The 19,761-nt window shown below is 44.3% G+C and overlaps 2 protein-coding genes across 2 annotated transcripts; both read right to left on the reverse strand.

Annotated features, from left to right (window-relative positions):
• Positions 1-638: 638 nt before the first annotated feature.
• On the reverse strand, positions 639-2,317 carry ndufb6 (NADH:ubiquinone oxidoreductase subunit B). The gene is made up of 5 exons (XM_066678700.1): positions 2,160-2,317; positions 1,699-1,854; positions 1,089-1,181; positions 930-974; positions 639-812 (listed from the first exon to the last, which is right to left on the reverse strand). The coding sequence occupies exons 2-5, from the start codon at positions 1,840-1,842 to the stop codon at positions 741-743; spliced, it is 354 nt and encodes a 117-aa protein (XP_066534797.1). The 5' UTR covers positions 1,843-1,854; positions 2,160-2,317; the 3' UTR covers positions 639-740.
• Positions 2,318-3,367: 1,050 nt separating this feature from the next.
• mxd4 (MAX dimerization protein 4) lies at positions 3,368-16,375 on the reverse strand. Its single transcript, XM_066678701.1, has 6 exons — positions 16,164-16,375; positions 15,717-15,816; positions 11,760-11,789; positions 8,771-8,885; positions 8,474-8,624; positions 3,368-8,288 (listed from the first exon to the last, which is right to left on the reverse strand). Exons 1-6 carry the CDS (start codon positions 16,225-16,227, stop codon positions 8,149-8,151), a joined length of 600 nt encoding a protein of 199 aa, XP_066534798.1. The 5' UTR covers positions 16,228-16,375; the 3' UTR covers positions 3,368-8,148.
• Positions 16,376-19,761: the final 3,386 nt, after the last annotated feature.

A 19,761-nucleotide genomic window follows, 5' to 3' on the forward strand; every position in this document is an offset into this window, starting at 1 on the left:
TGCAACCACGTCACTACTCGCCCACGTGTCAAAATAAAAGTCCCGTGTTACAGAAAACCCTGTAACAAAACACAGCCAAATAAATAAATAAATAAATAGCAATGAAGGTGTTTTGTTTTAATCTGAACACAAGGTTGTGGATGTTGCCGTTTGGAGTGTAGTGTTTCTGGGTAAATCTAGTGTTTAATATCCCTCCCCCGTCCCCAAAATAATAGAATAATTATTGTTTTTTATAATTCCTTTGTGCTTCAGCAATAAACTCCCACCCAACAGAATCTAAACAGGGCTTGCGTCAATCTAAAATGACGGCTTTCTTTCTTGATTTTTGGAAAAACAAAGATTAAGTAAATTAACCTTTTTTTTATTGTTGTTGTTTACTGAAGGAACACTGTCCTCCATCATCCTTTACATCATCACTCTCCCAAACCTTCACATACATTGAAGCTTGACTCTGTATCAGTAACTTTCTTAAAATTCCATTTAACCCAGAATTCTACACAACGCTGCACCCCCTGCTGTCTGTGACTGAGGCAGAGAAATGAAGCTCAGGGAAAAGGTGGAAATCCGGGGCATGTTGTGGACTTCTGAATTCACCGAGTTAGACCCGAGACCCAAAAACATGAGGAGGATGTGATTTTAAATTATTTTATTAGCATTCATTTACATTTGTATACACACACACACACACACACACACACACGTTCTGCAGAAGAAGAGAATCTAAAGATCTTTAAGGGGTTTCAGTGGTGACCATGGCCTCCAGCTTCAGGAAGATCAGGAACGACTTCTCCCGTCTCCAGAACAGTGTCTCCCTGGAATTCAGATCAACACCAGATTAAATAAACCTGCTTTAATCATCATCACCAGCCCCAGATGTGTTCGGATCCATTGTCAGTGTCCAGACTGGAGTGAAGTTGTGTTAAACTCACCGGGAACAGTCTGGGCTTCAGCGCCACGATTCCATACGGCAGCGTCTGTGAAAGGAAGGAGAGTCATGATCCGGAGCCGAACAATCGCTCTGTTCAGTCTCAGACTGAGTTTATTTCCGTGGGAAAATGAGACACTGAAGAGACACAGAAGAAACTCACAGCCACATGGTACTTGACGTAATAGTGAATGATCCACGCAGGAATCAGGATCCGTGTCAAAGCAAAGGTCCCAGCTCTGTACGCTCGGAACGTCTGGAAAAACAGGAATGATTAGATTTCAAGTAAAAAGCAGTGTATGTTTTTTTTTTAAAAGCGGTTAACTCAGGAGCTCTCACCGGAACTTTCCATCCCAGTAAACAAGGAACGTCCCTGGACGTTCAAAATAGGTCTAAAAGTAGTCTGTCCATCAAGGACATATCTTAAACGTCAATGGACGTCCAAAATCCATCTTAATAAGTTAGTTAAGTGGTGACCAATCGATAACGTCAGTGGACGTCCAAAACGCGTTTTATACAAGTAATTTATTTCGGGACCAATTAATAACGTCAATGGACGTCCAAAATACGTCTAATAGTCGTCTTTTCAATGTCTGTGTTTGGACGTCTTTTCAACTTTCATTTTCAACCTTAAGAGAACGTTGATTAGACGGCAGTCGTTACGTTATTTCAACGTTGAATCAACGGCTAATTGTTTACTGGGATTCCACCTTAAACGGTGTTCAGTGCAAACTTGTGTGTGTGTGTGTGTGTATATTTCTGTGCACGCTCACCCAGCCTTTGTTCTGTACCGCTGTGTGAGGGGTTCTGTTGGTGACGGGTTCTCTGGGACTCAGTTCCTGATCTTTAAGCCAGCGTCTGCGCAGGTTCCACAGCTGCTGCGCTCGAAGACGCTCATCCACTCCGGAGCCCGACATCTCCCCTGTGAACTACACCAGGAATATCATTATTCCCACTTTCACATACACCAGGTCCCCCCCTGCCCCAACACACCAGGTCCCCACCGCAGACCCGGTCCGATGGGGCGGGGGTTGGTTCACTGCTGCAAGGTGGAACTCTCTGAAACGCTGCTCGGGGGGAAGCGGCTCTTTCAGGGAAGAGGTGGACTGACACTAATGAAGAGGTTATAATTTCCACAAACCCATTCGGAACCGCAATCTCGAATGAGGCACTTATTCCACTGTGAGAAATAGTTTATTAATAAACCGAATATGTTTATAAAGCGTTTACTCACAGTTCTGACCGTGAAGAGGACAACCTTCACACACAAACACAACCGGAACCAGTCACACACCGCTCCACCACAGCGCCCTCTGCCGCCGGAGGACTGCTCTACACTGCCACATAACACTGCGGGTGTAACGGTGTAACCGCCGCAGGAAAACAGCTGGAGCAGCTGCACAGGAGCCCTTCAACACACACACACACACACACATATGGAGCGACGGAGAGTGTGTTCCAGCTGTGGAAGGAACACTCCTGATTAACTCCTTCAGTTCAGGAAAGTTTCTTTGTGAATTCACTTCATTAGAAAATTAGAAATTAAATACAGTGGGAATTATAAATAATTAGTGTTTATTTGTAGGTATCATTTATTATAATGTGCAGAATGTACTACTTTAATTGACCTGTTTTTAAATGTATAAATATGTCTTTCATTTCTGAACCCTGCTGCACACGTCACTCAGGGCTCATCAATAACGGAGACTGGATTTCATTGTGAATATTTTAGTAAGAAAAAATATGTGCTGAAATCCTAACGACTTCCATTTTACACGGTTTTACAGTCATTCATTTTAATAATGAATCATGTCGCTATTATTAAAGTCATTAATGCACCTATGACGTCACATAAAGTTCACGGCGGACGCAGTGCGGCGAATCGGCCGCTAGAGCGCGCGCACTGACCACTTTATTACCCCGAGTCGGATCCTGTGACTCGGCTCGCTCAGAGTCGGTTCTTACAAATCTCTGAGTTTATAATGGACTTTGTTTTCTTAAAGAAATTTAATCTTAATCTTCATCATTTTAAAATATCATTTATATTTCACTAAAATACATTAAAATCACAGTGGGGACCAACTCTGAAGACAATAGAGACTTTTAATCTGTGGCATTAAAATAAATCTTTCAATTTCCCTTTTAATAATCAATCAAACTGAACGCAGTGTGTACAAAACCTTTTTTATTATTTTACTTTACAACAAAAGAAAGCAATACCTTTCAGAGTGGGCCACAAAAGCAGCCAGCACCAGGTACACGTCGATACACAAACAAACAAAATAAAAGCAGGTACTGGAGCAGGAGTCGTATTCACAGATTTGCACAGAACTCTCCAGAACCAGAACAGAGAGCGACGGAGAAAACAGAGCTGTGTAAAAGGCTTTAAAAAAAAAAAAAAAAAAAACTACAAAATAAAAGCATGGGCTGTGAATTAAAGGCATCGTGCGGTTTCTTTCTGCCCGAGATCTGTTTTTGTTTTTTTGGAGGAAGCTTTTAAACTGCAACAATAATACTTTTGTAAATATCTTTTGAATTTAAATGTTGATCAGAAAACTGTGACTGAAAGCAGACGTTAATGGAACTGAGCGTCAACTGTGTGTTCAGCTTTAAACTGAAAACAAAACCAGGTCAATTTAATCTCTTTAATCTGACGGAATAAGCCACACCCCGTGAAAGAGTAAAGTCCACATAGAAATATATTTAAGACATAAAAGACTAAAGAAAGATAAAAGTGCTTTCACGTTCAGCCAGAAGTCGAGAATGAACTGTGAATTTAGAAAAAGTATAAACACAAACAGGACAGAGTTTGTACAGTGGGTGGAGCTTTTCGCCAAAGCAGGTTTAAACAGTTTTCATTGGTCCGTCACTGAGGGCACGCAGCATCTTGCCCATACAAGGAGCTCCATATCAATAATGCTACATGCTACATGCTAACACTGGAGCACACTGGGGGGTGGGGGGGGCATTGTAGCATTACTTTATTTAACTCCTTAATGACCAGCTGCTCAAAGAGTGAGACATCTGTCACAGGTACATCTCATTTCAAGAGAAACCAGAATAGCTCCACCTTAAATCCTCCCAAATTAAGGACTCTGAACAGGAGGATCTGTGCAGGGTTCTCCTCAGTTTTAACGTCAGTCCATTGTTCTCTGACCAGCGTACTCAGAGGGGACTTTTATTTTGCTACCAACAGCCCTTGACATGGATGTAAACTCTTCACAGAAAAAAAACAGTTCCTTTTTTCTGGGAGAAGTTAAAAAATAATAAAGTAAAAATGTCAGAGCTGGTCACGAGTATGTGCTGCAGTTTACACTCAAACAAACAAACAAACAAACAAACAGATGAAAGAGCAGTTGTGTTATTTCTCTGTCACCCCGTTGGCTTTGAATCAACAGCCCCTCTACCAGTTTATTCAAAACAAATACCAAGGTTCTCAGTTCACCTTAGAACCAGATAAATCAGCCAGAGAAGGTTCTAGACTCTAGAATCATTTTTAATATTAAGTGGATGTTCTTCGGTCGGAGAACCCTCCACGGCACACACAGGTTAAGGTGTTTGTTGATGTTTATGTTCACTATGTGAGTTAATGCTGAACGATGGGCGGGGTTTCATGTGGGAGAAGCCAATCCTGAAGCTGGTAAAAAAAAGGGATAATTACCCAGAATTCTCCTGCGGTAACACTAGCCAAGAGTGAATGCAGGGGCGGAGCTTATTGACCCACGGCTCTGTCAGCACCAGAGTTTTCACGGAGACCAAACGTGGCTAAGACACAATCCTGACAGTGAGGTTAGATTAAACCACTGAAAGTTTCACTCTCCGTCAACTCTCCGTGGGCGGAGCCTCTGTGGCTGGGACTCTCCAACAAACACAAACAAACAAACATCGACATAACGGGTCATCTTCAATCTTGGTGTCACCATCAGGCTCGCCATCCAACCACTTTAAGTCCCTTGGAAACACCACATTAAATACCTCTGAAACTCTAAATCCCTCCATTACGCTAACATTTTAGACTGAAGTACTGATGATTTAGCACCATGCTAATCGGAGCAGAACCAGCTTCTGTTATATGTAGCTGCGTTAGCTTAACCTGTTAAACTAGCCAAAAAAGCTAACTCTGCGTTCCTGGATTCTTCAAGAAAATGACGTTTTACGGATTTTTCACTTTAATGCAACAGTAGGTTAGATTTGGTGTTTTTGGTCTTGGGCTCACCCTACATTGGCACTTTCCTGAAATCATGGGTCCCCCCCCAAAAGTTACATAGTGCAATTTCTGCAGTGCTGACAGCTCAGCGGAGCATCACCATGATTCTGAAACTGGAATTTTAAGGTAAGAATTTACCTAGTGTTGCTTTAAACAGCACTCACTTTCCTCACAGATGATGGAAGGAGGGATGACGGAGGGAGACCTGAGAGTCCTGATGATGTAAAGTGACCGCGGTGGAATCAAGGCACTGAGCAACTGTTTAAACCTCAGAGAGGAGCCCAGAGTGATATTCATATTTATTTATATCTATTCATTTATAGATACTTTTTTGTCTTTAATCTTTAGGAACATTTAGGAAAATATAATATAAAACTTTGATAAAGGAAATACAGGCTACACTCTGAACTCTGACCTCAGCTGCTCCTCGGTTTAATGCACTGCTTTTTTTAATTTATTTATATTTTATAATTTTTTTTGTTTGTTTTTTTGCATTAGTCCAACCTGCGTTTGGAGGCTGATCTCATTTTATATACTTTTACATATATATTTATAAAGGTATTTTAAAGAGAAAGGATTTAAAATATGCCAAAAGAAATAAAAGGTCAATACTGCCCCCTGTGGGCAGCTGTCAGTCCTGCATCCCCTGGATCACTGTTAGAAAATGATAAACCCTCTCCTCAGGAGGGGGCCGTTCTGTCCCCAGGGGTGTCTCAGCGTCTGAGGGCAGGGGTCAGACAGAGAATATCTGACCACCCTCTCTCTGTTGGAGGAACTGGGATGCCAACCCACCCCACCTCTGCTCACGGTGACAGGTTCTGGGCATCTGTCGGCTGATGTGACAGATCTGGGCAGTGTTTGTTCTCCTCCAGGGATTAAGCTGTTCAGAAAAAACGATGTGGGTCAGCCTCAAGTGTCTCAGAGGAAGCAGGGGTTCAAAACAGCGACCCCCACCCACTCCCCAACGCCCCCTTGTGCCTGCGGTTGCGGGAGTCCTGAATGACAGATGAAAACCGGGATAAAAATGAAAATAAATTTTCTAAATGACAAGGATACATTTCAAGAAGTCAGCCGTAAAATTACGAGAAAAACTACGCTCATAATGTTATACTTAAAAAATAATATTATTATCAAAATTTGATGATGTCAAAAACTGTCCCCGATTTGTCCCTGAAACATCTCTGTGGCGCCGCCCTGGAGGAATCCGACAGAAAACCCAGAGAGTGCGGATCTATGGAGCAGATTGTGTATTCTATGGTTTTCTGTTCATTTCTTGATCGACTGGTTCAGCTTTGATCAGTCGCTGTAATCGACGGCGAAAGCGGAAGTGCTAGCGATAGCGAAGCGCTCTAGTTTTTAGTGCCGTCAAAGCCTCGGGATCAATACAGTCGATCAGGAATGCTGAGGTTCTCTGAGTTTATTGCTACATCACTTCGCTACTGAAAGAGGAAAAGAGCGACTTGGATCCCGAGGAGCCTCAGAGCTCAGCTTCACCGCTAGCTGCCAGCACAATGCTAACGTAGCACCAGCGCTAACCGTAGTGATTTATCGTCACAAAGAAAACACGACTCCAATTCGTCGCTGTCTCCGGATTTCATTTCTCTGTCATCAGTTCACAATCGATCCCAAAGAATCCTGTTCTTCCAATTTTTTCATTTCCTGGCTTTTAGGAACAAAGGGAAGATTCCGGAGTGTTTTCCTCTCACTCTATATACACCAGATATTAGAACATAGCTGTGAGGGTCTGATGGAGTTCAGCCTCCTCATCATCAGTGAGGGTCAGGGGCTGGTGTTGGGGATTAGTTCTGGATCAAACTCAACACTCCAACTCACCCCAAAGAAAACAGTTCCACTGTTCCACACACCAGACGAACCCCATCACTCCAGAGAACACAGTTCCACTGTTCCACACACCAGAGGAACCCCATCACTCCAGAGAACACTGTTTCACACACCAGAGGAACTCCATCACTCCGGAGAACACGGTTCCACTGTTCCACACACCAGAGGAACTCCATCACTCCGGAGAACACAGTTCTACTGTTCCACACACCAGAGGAACTCCATCACTCCGGAGAACACGGTTCCACTGTTCCACACACCAGAGGAACTCCATCACTCCGGAGAACACTGTTCCAACGTTCCACACACCAGAGGAACCCCATCACTCCAGAGAACACAGTTCCACTGTTCCACACACCAGAGGAACCCCATCACTCCAGAGAACACAGTTCCACTGTTCCACACACCAGAGGAACCCCATCACTCCAGAGAACACAGTTCCACTGTTCCACACACCAGAAGAACTCCATCACTCCGGAAAACACAGTTCTACTGTTCCACACACCAGAGGAACTCCATCACTCCGGAGAACACGGTTCCACTGTTCCACACACCAGAGGAACTCCATCACTCTGGAGAACACAGTTCTACTGTTCCACACACCAGAGGAACTCCATCACTCCAGAGAACACAGTTCCACTGTTCCACACACCAGAGGAACCCCATCACTCCAGAGAACACAGACAAATTACCCATTAAAATACTGAGTTAAAAGTGCTTGAGCCACAGTGTGGACTGAATGGGAATTTCTGTGTTGCTCTGCAGTACGTAGTGTGATAAATGCTACTGTGCTTAGCCTTCACTAAGCGTTTATTGACACAGGGACGATTCCTTCCTGGAATTCCACTGCAGGACAAACTGAAAAATAGGAAATTAAATGTTTCCTTTGGCCACTGGAAATGTAAACACAGCGGAGGGACAGTAAACGGGACGGAGTCAATTCGGATGGGGCTCGGTTAATCAAGGAGGGTTAGCCGACAGATCAAAGCTGAAAAGATGAATCATAGATGCCCCGCACCCTCTCAGAGTCATCTGAGACATCTGAGTCATCTCAGAGTCATCTCAGAATCGTCTCAGAGCCGGGGGAAGGGTCAGAAAGGAGGAGAGACAGGAAATCCAGCCAGCTGCTTCCTGCCTGCTGGTGGGTGGGAGGGGTTTGTCTGGGGGCGTGACTTCAGTAGATGTGGGCGTGGCCTCTATGTGAGCGTGAGTAATGGCTGCTGGAGCTGGAGCTGTAGAGATCTTCAGCTTCACTCTCCACACTGTCTCCATCACACGCTGTGAACCCCATCCCCTCAATATCAACATCCACCTCTGAGGAAACACACACACACACACACACACACACAGAGACAAACATTTATTCATTATTTATTATTTCTACAAATAATTAAACTCCAGTCGACCCAGAATTGACCCGTGTGTGTTTGTGTGTGTGTGTGTGTGTGTGTGTGTGTGTGTGTGTGTGCATGAAGGTACTGGACCCGAACTGACGGTACCGTGTTCTGAGTCGGTGGATATGGTGGAACCCATGCTGTCTGTGCGGGTTCTCTCCACACCCAGCTGTTCTAGACGCCGTTTGAGGTAGCGATGTTCTCTCTGGAGCTGTTCCTTCACATTAAGAGCTTTCCTGTCCTGCTCTTCCAGCTTCTACACACACACACACACACACACACACACACACAAGGAATATATATGTAACACAAATACAGACACACAGATAACACAATCACTCACGACCTCTTGTGTGTATTCAGTAAAGTGTGCTGTGTGTAGTGTGTGTGCATGTCATGTACCTTGATGTGTATCCGAGCGCGTTTCAGCAGACTCAGTGTGGTGTGTCTGGAGCTGTCTGGACCCAGTGGAACCAACTGCTTCAACTGTTCCAGATACAGTCGCAGTTTAGCACGTCTAAACAACAGTAAACAACAAACAACAATGAACAACAACAACATAAACACACATCACAGACAGTGAAAAACACACAGTGAGGTAAACAAGCAGCAGAGCTGAGCAGGTGTGTGTGCGGGGGCCTGGGGGGTGGGGGTCACTCTGGAGGGAGGGGGAGGGGTCTTCTACCTGTGACCGTGACCACATCTGGAACATGTGGAGCTCTGCACAGGAAGTGTGGGTGAAGTGTGCAGGGCGTATAAGGAGAGCAGTGTGTTCAGCTGGAGCCCTCCACCCTCCCCAAACACACACGGAGCAACAAAAATAACAAGACACCCCACACCCTCCACCTGCTCCCCCAGGAGTGGGAATAGCTTTGAGTAAAAGGTGAATGCAGCAGAGTGGAGTTTCCTGCAAAACACGCACTCCGTACCCAAAGGTCCCTGGACACCTGCTCGTCCAGCTCCGCTCCTGAAACGGACACTAGGGTCACTGCGCTCTGAGGCTGTCCCCAACACCAGGGCCTTGGCAGTAAAACATTAGTAATATGGTGCAGTCGGAGGGTCACTAACGCCAGGGGTTACTCAGAGCTTTGTGGTGATGCTCTAACATCAGCCTCGACGCTGACGCAATCAACTGTCTGTACTTTGGCTGTTTTAGGTTCATTCAGGACTTTTATGTTGACGAACCTGAATATGGTCAGAGCATTACTTTTATCAATAGGCTACGTATAAACATCTGAATCTCAAAGTTAAAAACAACACCTGCCCCTCGAGCGAATACAGAAACAGACGAATGTTCGGGTACACACATGCACGCACATGTACACACACGCGCATACGTACATGCAAGCACACACACACACACGCACACGCACATGTACACACACACGCATACGTACATGCAAGCACACACACGCACACACACACATGCACACGCACACACACACACATGCACGCACGCACATGCATGCACACACACACGTACATGCACGCGCACACGGACGTACACGCACACACATGCACGCACATGTACACACACGCACATACGTACATGCAAGCACACACACACACACACGTACATGCACGCACACACACACACACGTACATGCACACACATGCACTTGCACACCCACACACACGCACACAAGCACACGCACAGACACACGCACACGTACATGCATGCACACGCACGCACATACACACACACGCATAAGCACACACACACACACACACACACACGCATAAGCACACACACACGTGCACGCACACACACGCTGCAGGTTCACGCACAAAAAAGGACTTTCCTTTCTAACACAAACAAGAGGTTACAACACACAACAGCTGTTTACTGACACAGACCTGAAAAACAGAAACAGAAAGCTGTGTCTCTCTGTAAATTACTCTAAGGATAAAGGACCTCCCATCGAGAACCCAGGGTTCTACCAGGTACTGTCCTGGTCTCCTGGGGTAATTCCTTGGTCCGGTACTGGGGCAGATCTGCGGTGTTGTTCTGGTCTTCTGGGGGTAGATGGAGATAACAGAACTTCTAATAATTCACTGACAGAATAATCCAGTGCTATACCCCTGCAGTTTCAGGAGCACATTTCTAGGACCTTCTGTGTTCACAACACTGCCCTCTAGTGAAGTGGATCAACAATACTCCTTTCTGTCGACTTCTGTCAACTAATAAAGTAGTAATGCATTTGGAAGCGTATTCCACTTGTTTCATCTTGGACTTTACCTCAGACAGATCTCAGTCAGATTTCTGAGACTTTTCAAAACACTAAAACACACCGGAGACCGACCGTCATCCGTCTTTTCCACGCTGTCATGTCTTTCTGCGGTTACCAGTCTCCATCTTTTCACTTTAAAGTGTTTAAAGTGTCCGGCTCTGTCTTCATCGCTCCTGTTTTCCAGAGTGAGCCCTGAGTCTGGGGCGGCCCTGTACCAGCTCACGCTCACGTTCTGGGGGAACCGAAGGTTGTTCCCGGGCAGGAATCTGAGGAGGTTCTGTCAGCTCTGGGACGGAGGGATGTGTCTGAGCTTGTTTCTCCACCCTCCGTTAGCGAGAGTCACAAACACTCACACGCCACGCTAATGCTAACCCTCTCATAGCTCAGATTAGTCACAGGCCACAGCCACAGGGTCCAGATGCCACAGCTGTAAAAACCTCTGGCCTGCTGTTCACCTGGGGCTCAGAATATCCCAGGCCTGTGTGTTTTTGGGTTGTGGTTGTGATGTCACATCACCTGAGTGTTTGGCTGTTTCTGATTGGTCACCAGCTGCCTGTGTTCACTGAGTCAAATCAAACAGTGCTGCACCGGTATGAATTCTGGGGGATGCCGATATCTGATTAAACACACTTCCAACTTCAGAGAACACTGTTCCACTGCCCAAAGCTGGGGTTATACACACATCTGCACACATCTGAGAGTCTCTGGAGAAACTGTACATGAGCCCAACCTCACTGCACAAAAGCTGTCAAAATGGACCTCAATCCAGATCCTCTGGTGTGTGGAACAGTGGAACTGTGTTCTCTGGAGTGATGGGGTTCCTCTGGTGTGTGGAACAGTGGAATTTTACAATTCCTCCGCACAGGGAGAGGAGAAAGACAGGGGGAGGAGTCAACACTGTGCTCCTTTCTGCAGAGTTCTCTCTCTCCCAGAGAATCCTCCAGCTGTAGTCCGGCAGTGCCAGGTCGGTCATGTGTTTTGTCAGTGGCTTCTGAATTAGGGATGAAGGCAGGGACTAGGATTTTTCCAGTTGTATATTTCTAAAGACTAGTTCACACTCTCTGAAGCCTTCAGTAAAACCATGGCCCTCTAATGTGTGTGACATTTCGCTACAGCACAACGTTAAAAACAAGTAATCATGGGAAATAAATCTGTCTCACCTGTGTTTCTCCAGTTCATTGTGTGACGATCTGAAAGAGAAAGAGAGCAGAAATAAAATGAGCACAGCCAGTAATATACTGCCATTATTATCATCACTAAGATACGGCCACAGCAGGACTTCACTGTTTAAAGGAAAGGAGAAATAAAACTGAATCTTTACAAACCATGTGTGTGTGTGTTTGTGTGTGTGTGTGTGGTTGTGTGTGTGTGTGTGTGTGTGTGGTTGTGTGTGTGTGTGTTTTAAAGCCCCTCCTCATACTCAGGTCACAGTTTCTGATCTGAGCTAAAATAAAGCTGTTTTTAAATTGTCACCACCTCACTGTGAATATAAAATTACCCCAACACACACACACACAAAATAACACACACACACACACACACGCAAACACACACACACACAAAATAACACACACAGACTCAATAACACACACACACTCAATAACAAACACACAATAACATACGCACACACACACGCACAAACGCACTCAACACACACAACCCAATAACACCTCTCTCTCTCTCTCTCTCTCTCTCTCTCTCTATGTTCTCTCTCTCTCTCTCTCTCTGTGTTCTCTCTCTCTCTCTCTCTCTCTCTCTCTCTCTCTCTCTCTCTCTCTCTCTCTGTGTTCTCTCTCTCTCTCTCTCTCTCTCTCTCTCTCTCTCTCTCTGGCATGTTCAGACACATGCAGCTAATTCAGTCCTCAGTGTGTTTACGAGCAAACACAGATGACATCTGTCTCAAAACAAATGCCCCATTCACAAAACATCTAACACCATCACCACGACCAACATCGTCACCACGACTAACACAGTCACCACCACTAACACAGTCACCACGACCACGACTAACACCGTCACCACAATTAACACAGTCACCACGACCACGACTAACACCGTCACCACAATTAACACAGTCACCACGACTAACACAGTCACCACGACCACGACTAACACCGTCACCACAATTAACACAGTCACCACGACCACGACTAACACCGTCACCACAATTAACACAGTCACCACGACCACGACTAACACCGTCACCACAATTAACACAGTCACCACGACCACGACTAACACCGTCACCACAATTAACACAGTCACCACGACTAACACAGTCACCACGACCACGACTAACACCGTCACCACAATTAACACAGTCACCACGACCACGACTAACACCGTCACCACAATTAACACAGTCACCACGACCACGACTAACACCGTCACCACGACTAACACCGTCACCACGACCAACATCGTCACCACGACTAACACAGGCACCACGACTAACACCATTGTATAGACAGATGTTTTGTGATTGGGTGATTTATAGACCGGTGTCACGTGATTGGGGGATTGTATCAACAGGTGTCGTGTGATTGTATAAACAGGTGTCGTGTGATTGGGTGATTGTCAAGACATGTGTCGAGTGATTGGGTGGTTGTATAGACAGGTGTTGTGTGATTGGGTGATTTATAGACAGGTGTCACGTGATTGGGCGATTGTATAGACAGGTGTCGTGTGATTGGGTGATTGTATAGAGAGGTGTCGTGAGATTGGGTGACTGTACAGACAGTTGTCACGTGATTGGGTGATTGCATAGACAGGTGTTGTGTGATTGTACAAACAGGTGTCGTGTGATTGGGTGATTGTATAGACAGGTGTCGTGTGATTGTGTGATTGTACAGACAGGTGTCACGTGATTGGGTGATTGTGTAGACAGGTGTTGTGTGATTGTATAGACAGGTGCCATGTGATTGGGTAATGGTGTAGACAGGTGTTGTGTGATTGGGTGATTGTACAGACAGGTGTCATGTGATTGGGTAGCCAGGTGTTGTGTGATTGGGTGATTGTATAGACAGGTGCCGTGTGATTGGGTGATTGTATCAGGTTTTGGGGTTTTCAGAGTTGTTCTCTATGGGTCCATTATTAATCCACAATCATGTTGGATATATCTGAGCAATAATGTTTATTATTATTTGGTAATGACTATGAAACTAATTTCTACAAGTAATTGAACACACAGGGACCCTCAGGGGTTAAGGGGTTAACCGGACTCCCGCTCTGTTAAGGTTGGGTCCAGATGTGCCCTGCAACAGTTCCTTACACGGCCAAAAGTTTCTGGACCGTTACTTGTCTGGCATCGCTCCTGAACTGAGATGGTTGATCAGGAGTGTGTTCCCTTCACTGCACAGACTCTCTCCCGGAAAGGCTTTTCATTAGACATTGTGGAACACTTGCTGTGAGAATTTGATGGTGTTGAGTCATGTAAACTTTAGTGAGGTGATGGGCTGATGTGGAATTTGTTCTAGATCAAAAATAGCACTTTAAATATTATTTAATTGGACATTTTACCCTCCAGAATTGAGGTCCTAAGCTCCATAGGAAAATGCTAGGGGGGTAGTGGGAGGGGGGGGTGTAGGGCTTTACGCCCCTCTGGCCCACACTTGGCATTGAACGTGTGACCTTAGGTTCAAGTGCAGCCATTTCAGAGCGTCACATTTCATTTCACAGAGCCTCTGTCCACAGCTGGATTTACTCAGTGTCTGAATTCACCACAAACCTTTAGTGTCTTAAACGTATTAGAGAGACATTAAAGTGTTGTTAGTTCTGTGCTGCTGCTTTAGTGCTTTCAGGTTGTGGTAAATAAGATTGAGCTCACGTGACCTTTAAGGTCTAAAAAACCTGTTCTGTGAGCAGCGTGGAGTAAATAAGTCATTTTGCAGCAGACCTTAGATTTACACCGACAAGCCTTCAGCTGTAAATAAAGTGTTTTTGCAAGTCTCCAAACTCTGCCCGAGCCGAGAGGAAAAGTTTGTGCCTCGCCGCTTTGGCTCTGAGAATATTTTACCATCCCAGTGGTATGTTTTCTTGACGGTTTCCTAAAAGTCTAGTGATTTGTGAGCTGAGGGGAACGGGGGAGGGGAGAAAACACAGGGATCAGTTCGCCTCTGGAAACTAAAGCCAGATTTTTTTCATGGGTTTTAGGTCAGAGTTAGGATAGAGGATATATTTAACCAGCTTCCTGAAACTCGGTGAAGACTTTGTGAATGTTTTGGGGATTCAGCTGTATGCTTTTGGGCACCACGCCCACCTGCAGCTGACCCAAAAAAAGAAAAAAAAAAAAACACCCTTCAGAAACATGCACCCAGAAAACGGGTCGCACAAAAGGAGGAAATGCTCTTAATTTATTTTTACGCCATTGCTTGCAGATAAGGAAGGTGCTGGCACTGGGTAAAAGTTTCGGTTTGAGTTGCACTGCATCAGGTCACGGTCTTTTCTGCAGCTTGGGCAGGAATTAGAAATTAGTCACAACTGACAACTGACGATGCACTTTCTTTGCACAAAGCAGGGGATGGTTTCAGTGACAGAGACCAGAGCTCATCCAAAACAGAGGCAAAATAAGAGCTGAGTCAGGAACAAAACAACATCTAACTGGGTCAGGTCAGAGACAACAGGGCAGAGGAAAAACAGTGCAGGCAAATCAGAGGAGACTTAGACTTAGACCAATCAGTGTCAAAACTGGGAGACGTCATGTGTGAAGCTGTACACCAACTGAGCCACAACTGGGCTGAAACAGAGCTAACCCTGAGTCAGGGGAAACGAGGCCAACGCTAAAACCGGGTCAAAACCGAGCTCTACCCGAACTGGACCAGGACCAACTCTGAGCCAATCACGGGGCAGAATAGCTGTAACTGACACGAAAAGAACCGAAACTGGGTCAGTCGCGGGCCTGCGCCTCTGGAGAGACCGCTCTGGATTACAGAGCTACAGAGCGTGTTTAAGAGATGTAAATAAAATAGAAGTCAACGCAGGCAGTGAGTTTAGAGCAGTCCGAGCGTTAGTGAGGGAACAGAAAGTGGAGCTGTACGCGTGGCACTGTTTACAGAGGAATAACTCTCACAAACACATCACCAGCGTTTTATTCAGCACAGATTTCAAACAGCTCTTACCTGCCGCTCTGGGCCTTTCGGGAAATCGGCGACGCTTTGGTTTTCTTTCTGGAAAAGTCACTGTTGAAGGGTAAAACTGAGGCGTAACCGTGCTCTGCTTCTGTTGATGAAGTAAACAGAATCTGCGCTAAATACGTGTTTTTGAACGTTGAAACAACACCAGAGAACAAACAACACGTACTTTTATTAAATCTGCTCGTCTGACGCTACTCGGGGAAATATAAACACCACAGAGGCACTGTCAGACTTTAGCGTATTCTGTCTGTTTGAGCTCAGTCTCAATCTTCTATCTCCGTTTATGGAGCTTATTTTTGGGGAATGGCTTGGACAGTGTCCAGCTCAACGTTAACATTAATCGACACTTTGCTTTATTTTTGAGGAGACTTTTAGAATGTTGTACACAAATATGTACCATTCCTTAATCTCAAATAAACATCTAAAAAATACCTCTGTCTCTTCTCTCCAAGTACTCTGCAGCTTCGAGGAGGATTAGAAGAGAGTTCAGTTCCATCCCGGTGTGTTTGAACCCACAAAAATAATAAAAAACACAATACGATGAAAAATCAAGATTGTTAAAAAATAAGTAAAAAAAAATACAAAAAAAAAAAGTGAAAACAATAATTAAAAAAAGTTGTTGACGCCCGCTCTCGGCCTTCGGTTTTCACTGAGTCTCAGAGACTCGCAGCCCATTTCACATCAACTGCAGCTAAACTACAGTTTCGCGCTGACGGGCAGCCCTGCGGACCAATAACAGAGCAGAAGACCACAGGGGGCGTGGATTATCTCCGTGTATCCTCCAATCAGGCACATTGCTGACAGAAACAAGCTGGAGGATCCTGCCCAGAGTTGGGTCTCTACATGGGCCTGTATCTGCCCTAGCAACAGCGCGCAAGACTCCGCCCCCTTCATCACATTGGTCGCAGGGAACCGTGCTGTCACCTGATTGGTGGCCGGTCTCTGAAACGTCCTCCCTCAACCTGAGCTCCGTTGCCAGGGCAGCAGCTCGGCTCGTGAATGCAGTCACGTCAGTGTTTATTAGCCGTTAGCATTTTTATTGCTTACTGTTTATTATTCACCCTTCTATCACTTTTATGTTATTAGTTTATTAGTTATTTGAACGTCTAACCATGTATTTATACAGTGTCTAGTGTCAAATGGAACTGTTTGGTATTTATAATGTTCTCAGTTTAAAATAAATATTGAATGTAAATATAAATAATAGGCTGCATGGTGGCGCAGCAGGTAGTGTGTCGCAGTCACACAGTTCCAGGGACCTGGAGGTTGTGGGTTCGATTCCCGCTCTGGGTGACTGTCTGTGAGGAGTGTGGTGTGTTCTCTCTGTGTCTGCGTGGGTTTCCTCCGGGTGACTGTCTGTGAGGAGTGTGGTGTGTTCTCTCTGTGTCTGCGTGGGTTTCCTCCGGGTGACTGTCTGTGAGGAGTTGGTGTGTTCTCCCCGTGTCTGCGTGGGTTTCCTCCGGGTGACTGTCTGTGAGGAGTGTGGTGTGTGTTCTCTCTGTGTCTGTGTGGGTTTCCTCCCGGTGCTCCGGTGTCCTCCCACAGTCCAAAAACACATGTTGGTAGGTGGATTGGCGACTCAAAAATGTCCGACTTAATGTGTGTGAGTGTGTGTGTTGCCCTGTGAAGGACTGGTGCCCCCTCCAGGGTGTATTCCCCGCCTTGCGCCCAATGATTCCAGGTAGGCTCTGGACCCACCGCGACCCTGAACTGGATAAGGGTTACAGACAATGAATGAATATAAATAATTTTTTTATTAAATAAACAGAAGTCATCATCAGTGACACAGGACGCTGTCGGCTGGATGTTTTTAGTCGGTGGACTATTCTCAGTCCAGCAGTGACATTGAGGAGTTTAAAAACTCCAGCAGCACTGCTGTGTCTGATCCTCTCGCACCAGCACAGTACACACTAATGTAACTGATCCACTGGTGTAAAAAAGGTTGGCACACTACTGACTGTAGACCACTGCTGGTCCACCATGGGACCACTCAGATTTCTGTCCAGTACAGGATCTAAATCATTTTTAATCTCCTCAAACAGTTTTTAAATGTACAGAGACTTTTATTCTGAGAAACAAACTAATACAAATATTACCAACAACTATGAGAGATATAATAATGAGTATAAGCCTGATATAAAATGATTGACACTGCTGGATTAAAATGACGTACTAATCTAATTGATAAAGAATAACAAAAATAAAATAATAAATGAAAAATGTGTAAATTGGTCGGTGAATGGAAAAGTGCTAAATGTGGCATTTTGTCTAAAATTCTGTTTAAACGCTGTGCAAAACAACATTGAACACCCAACTTTGCCCTCAGTCACCAACCGTGGTCCACCGTCTCTTTGTTCTCAGGGAATACATCACTACATCAGTGTCACTGCAGCACTGAGAATGATCCACCACCCTCATCATACCTGCTCTGTGGGTGACCTGAGCACTGAGGAACAGGGGGAAAGGCAAAGTATGAACAGCATCAGATGGACTACAATCTGTAAGTGTAGAATTATAGAGTGACCTGCATGGATTGTGTTTTTAATGATGATCTAATTTTCAAATTAATTACACAAGCAATTTCCATAGCAGATCCTACATGGGGATTATCACTGGGCAACTTCACATATTCAGCTTTGAGAATCAAACTCTGATCGTCCAGCAGTAGTATCTGTTATCTGTGGCTGAAGATATATGTGTGAAGAAAAAGTCTGTTTCTAAGTTTAATTGGGATTTAATAGTGGCATACATGGCAACCCAAGGCTTTACTAAGCAAGAGGGCGAACAACATGAGACATGTCTGTCATCAACTCATTTTTCCCACAGAGCTTTTAGAGGAGATTCTCAGGAATAAGAATCTGCACTGGAATAGAAATGTAATTCCATATAAATTTAATTCTGTGGCAGTTGAACAGCTGCGTGAGGCTAGTTCCTATAAACTCAACCAAAGCATTTTCATAATTATCAGTAAATGTCGTCATTAAAGGGGAAGTGGCTGGTGATGTTGGTCTGCAAGTGTTAAAGTATGTCTCAGTACAAGCTCAATCCAGCGGGCATGTTTCTCTTTCACTTCTCTGGATGACTTTAAATGATTAAGCCCTGAAAACCAATTCATCCAGTTTCATTGATGGCTCAGGAGACTTTATAAATCTCTCATTAATGAGATACTAATGGGACACTACAGAAATATTAATGAGATGCTACAGAGATATTAATGAGACACTACAGAGATATTAATGTGGAGCTACATTAATATTAAATACTACAGAGATATTAAGGTGGAGCTTCATTAATATTAAATACTACAGAGATATTAGGGTGGAGCTTCATTAATATTAAATACTACAGAGATATTAAGGTGGAGCTTAATTAATATTAAATACTACAGAGATATTAAGGTGGAGCTACATTAATATTAAATACTACAGGGAAATTAGGGTGGAACTACATTTATATTAAATACTACAGGAAAATTAGGGTGGAACTGCATTAATATTAAATACTACAGAGATATTAAGGTGGAGCTTAATTAATATTAAATACTACAGAGATATTAAGGTGGAGCTTAATTAATATTAAATACTACAGAGATATTAAGGTGGAGCTACATTAATATTAAATACTACAGGGAAATTAGGGTGGAACTGCATTAATATTAAATACTACAGAGATATTGGTGTGGAGCTACATTAATATTAAATACTACAGAGATATTAAGGTGGAGCTACATTAATATTAAATACTAAAGAGCAATTAGAGTGGAACTACATTAATATTAAATACTATAGAGATATTGGTGTGGAGCTACATTAATATTAAATACTACAGAGCTATTAGGGTGGAGCTTCATTAATATTAAATACTACAGATATTAATGTGGAGCTACGTTAATATTAAATACTACAGAGATATTAGGGTGGAGCTTCATTAATATTAAATACTACAGAGATATTAAGGTGGAGCTACATTCATATTAAATACTACAGAGAAAGTAGGGTGGAACTACATTAATATTAAATACTACAGAGAA

Source organism: Hoplias malabaricus, chromosome 8 (assembly GCF_029633855.1).
Source record: "Hoplias malabaricus isolate fHopMal1 chromosome 8, fHopMal1.hap1, whole genome shotgun sequence".
Lineage (NCBI taxonomy): Eukaryota > Metazoa > Chordata > Actinopteri > Characiformes > Erythrinidae > Hoplias > Hoplias malabaricus.

What these genes read in the sequence shown, in the direction of transcription:
- mxd4 (XM_066678701.1), bottom strand. Translation starts at nt 16,227, where the DNA reads ATGGAACTGAACTCTCTTCTAATCCTCCTCGAAGCTGCAGAGTACTTG. An exon ending in CGAAAGGCCCAGAGCGGCAG is followed by an intron (nt 11,790 to 15,716) that starts GTAAGAGCTGTT and finishes TTTCTCTTTCAG; the next exon opens with ATCGTCACACAATGAACTGG. An exon ending in AATGAACTGGAGAAACACAG is followed by an intron (nt 8,886 to 11,759) that starts GTGAGACAGATT and finishes ACTGTTGTTTAG; the next exon opens with ACGTGCTAAACTGCGACTGT.
- ndufb6 (XM_066678700.1), bottom strand. Translation starts at nt 1,842, where the DNA reads ATGTCGGGCTCCGGAGTGGATGAGCGTCTTCGAGCGCAGCAGCTGTGG. An exon ending in CGGTACAGAACAAAGGCTGG is followed by an intron (nt 1,182 to 1,698) that starts GTGAGCGTGCAC and finishes CTGTTTTTCCAG; the next exon opens with ACGTTCCGAGCGTACAGAGC. An exon ending in TGAAGCCCAGACTGTTCCCG is followed by an intron (nt 813 to 929) that starts GTGAGTTTAACA and finishes TCTGAATTCCAG; the next exon opens with GGAGACACTGTTCTGGAGAC.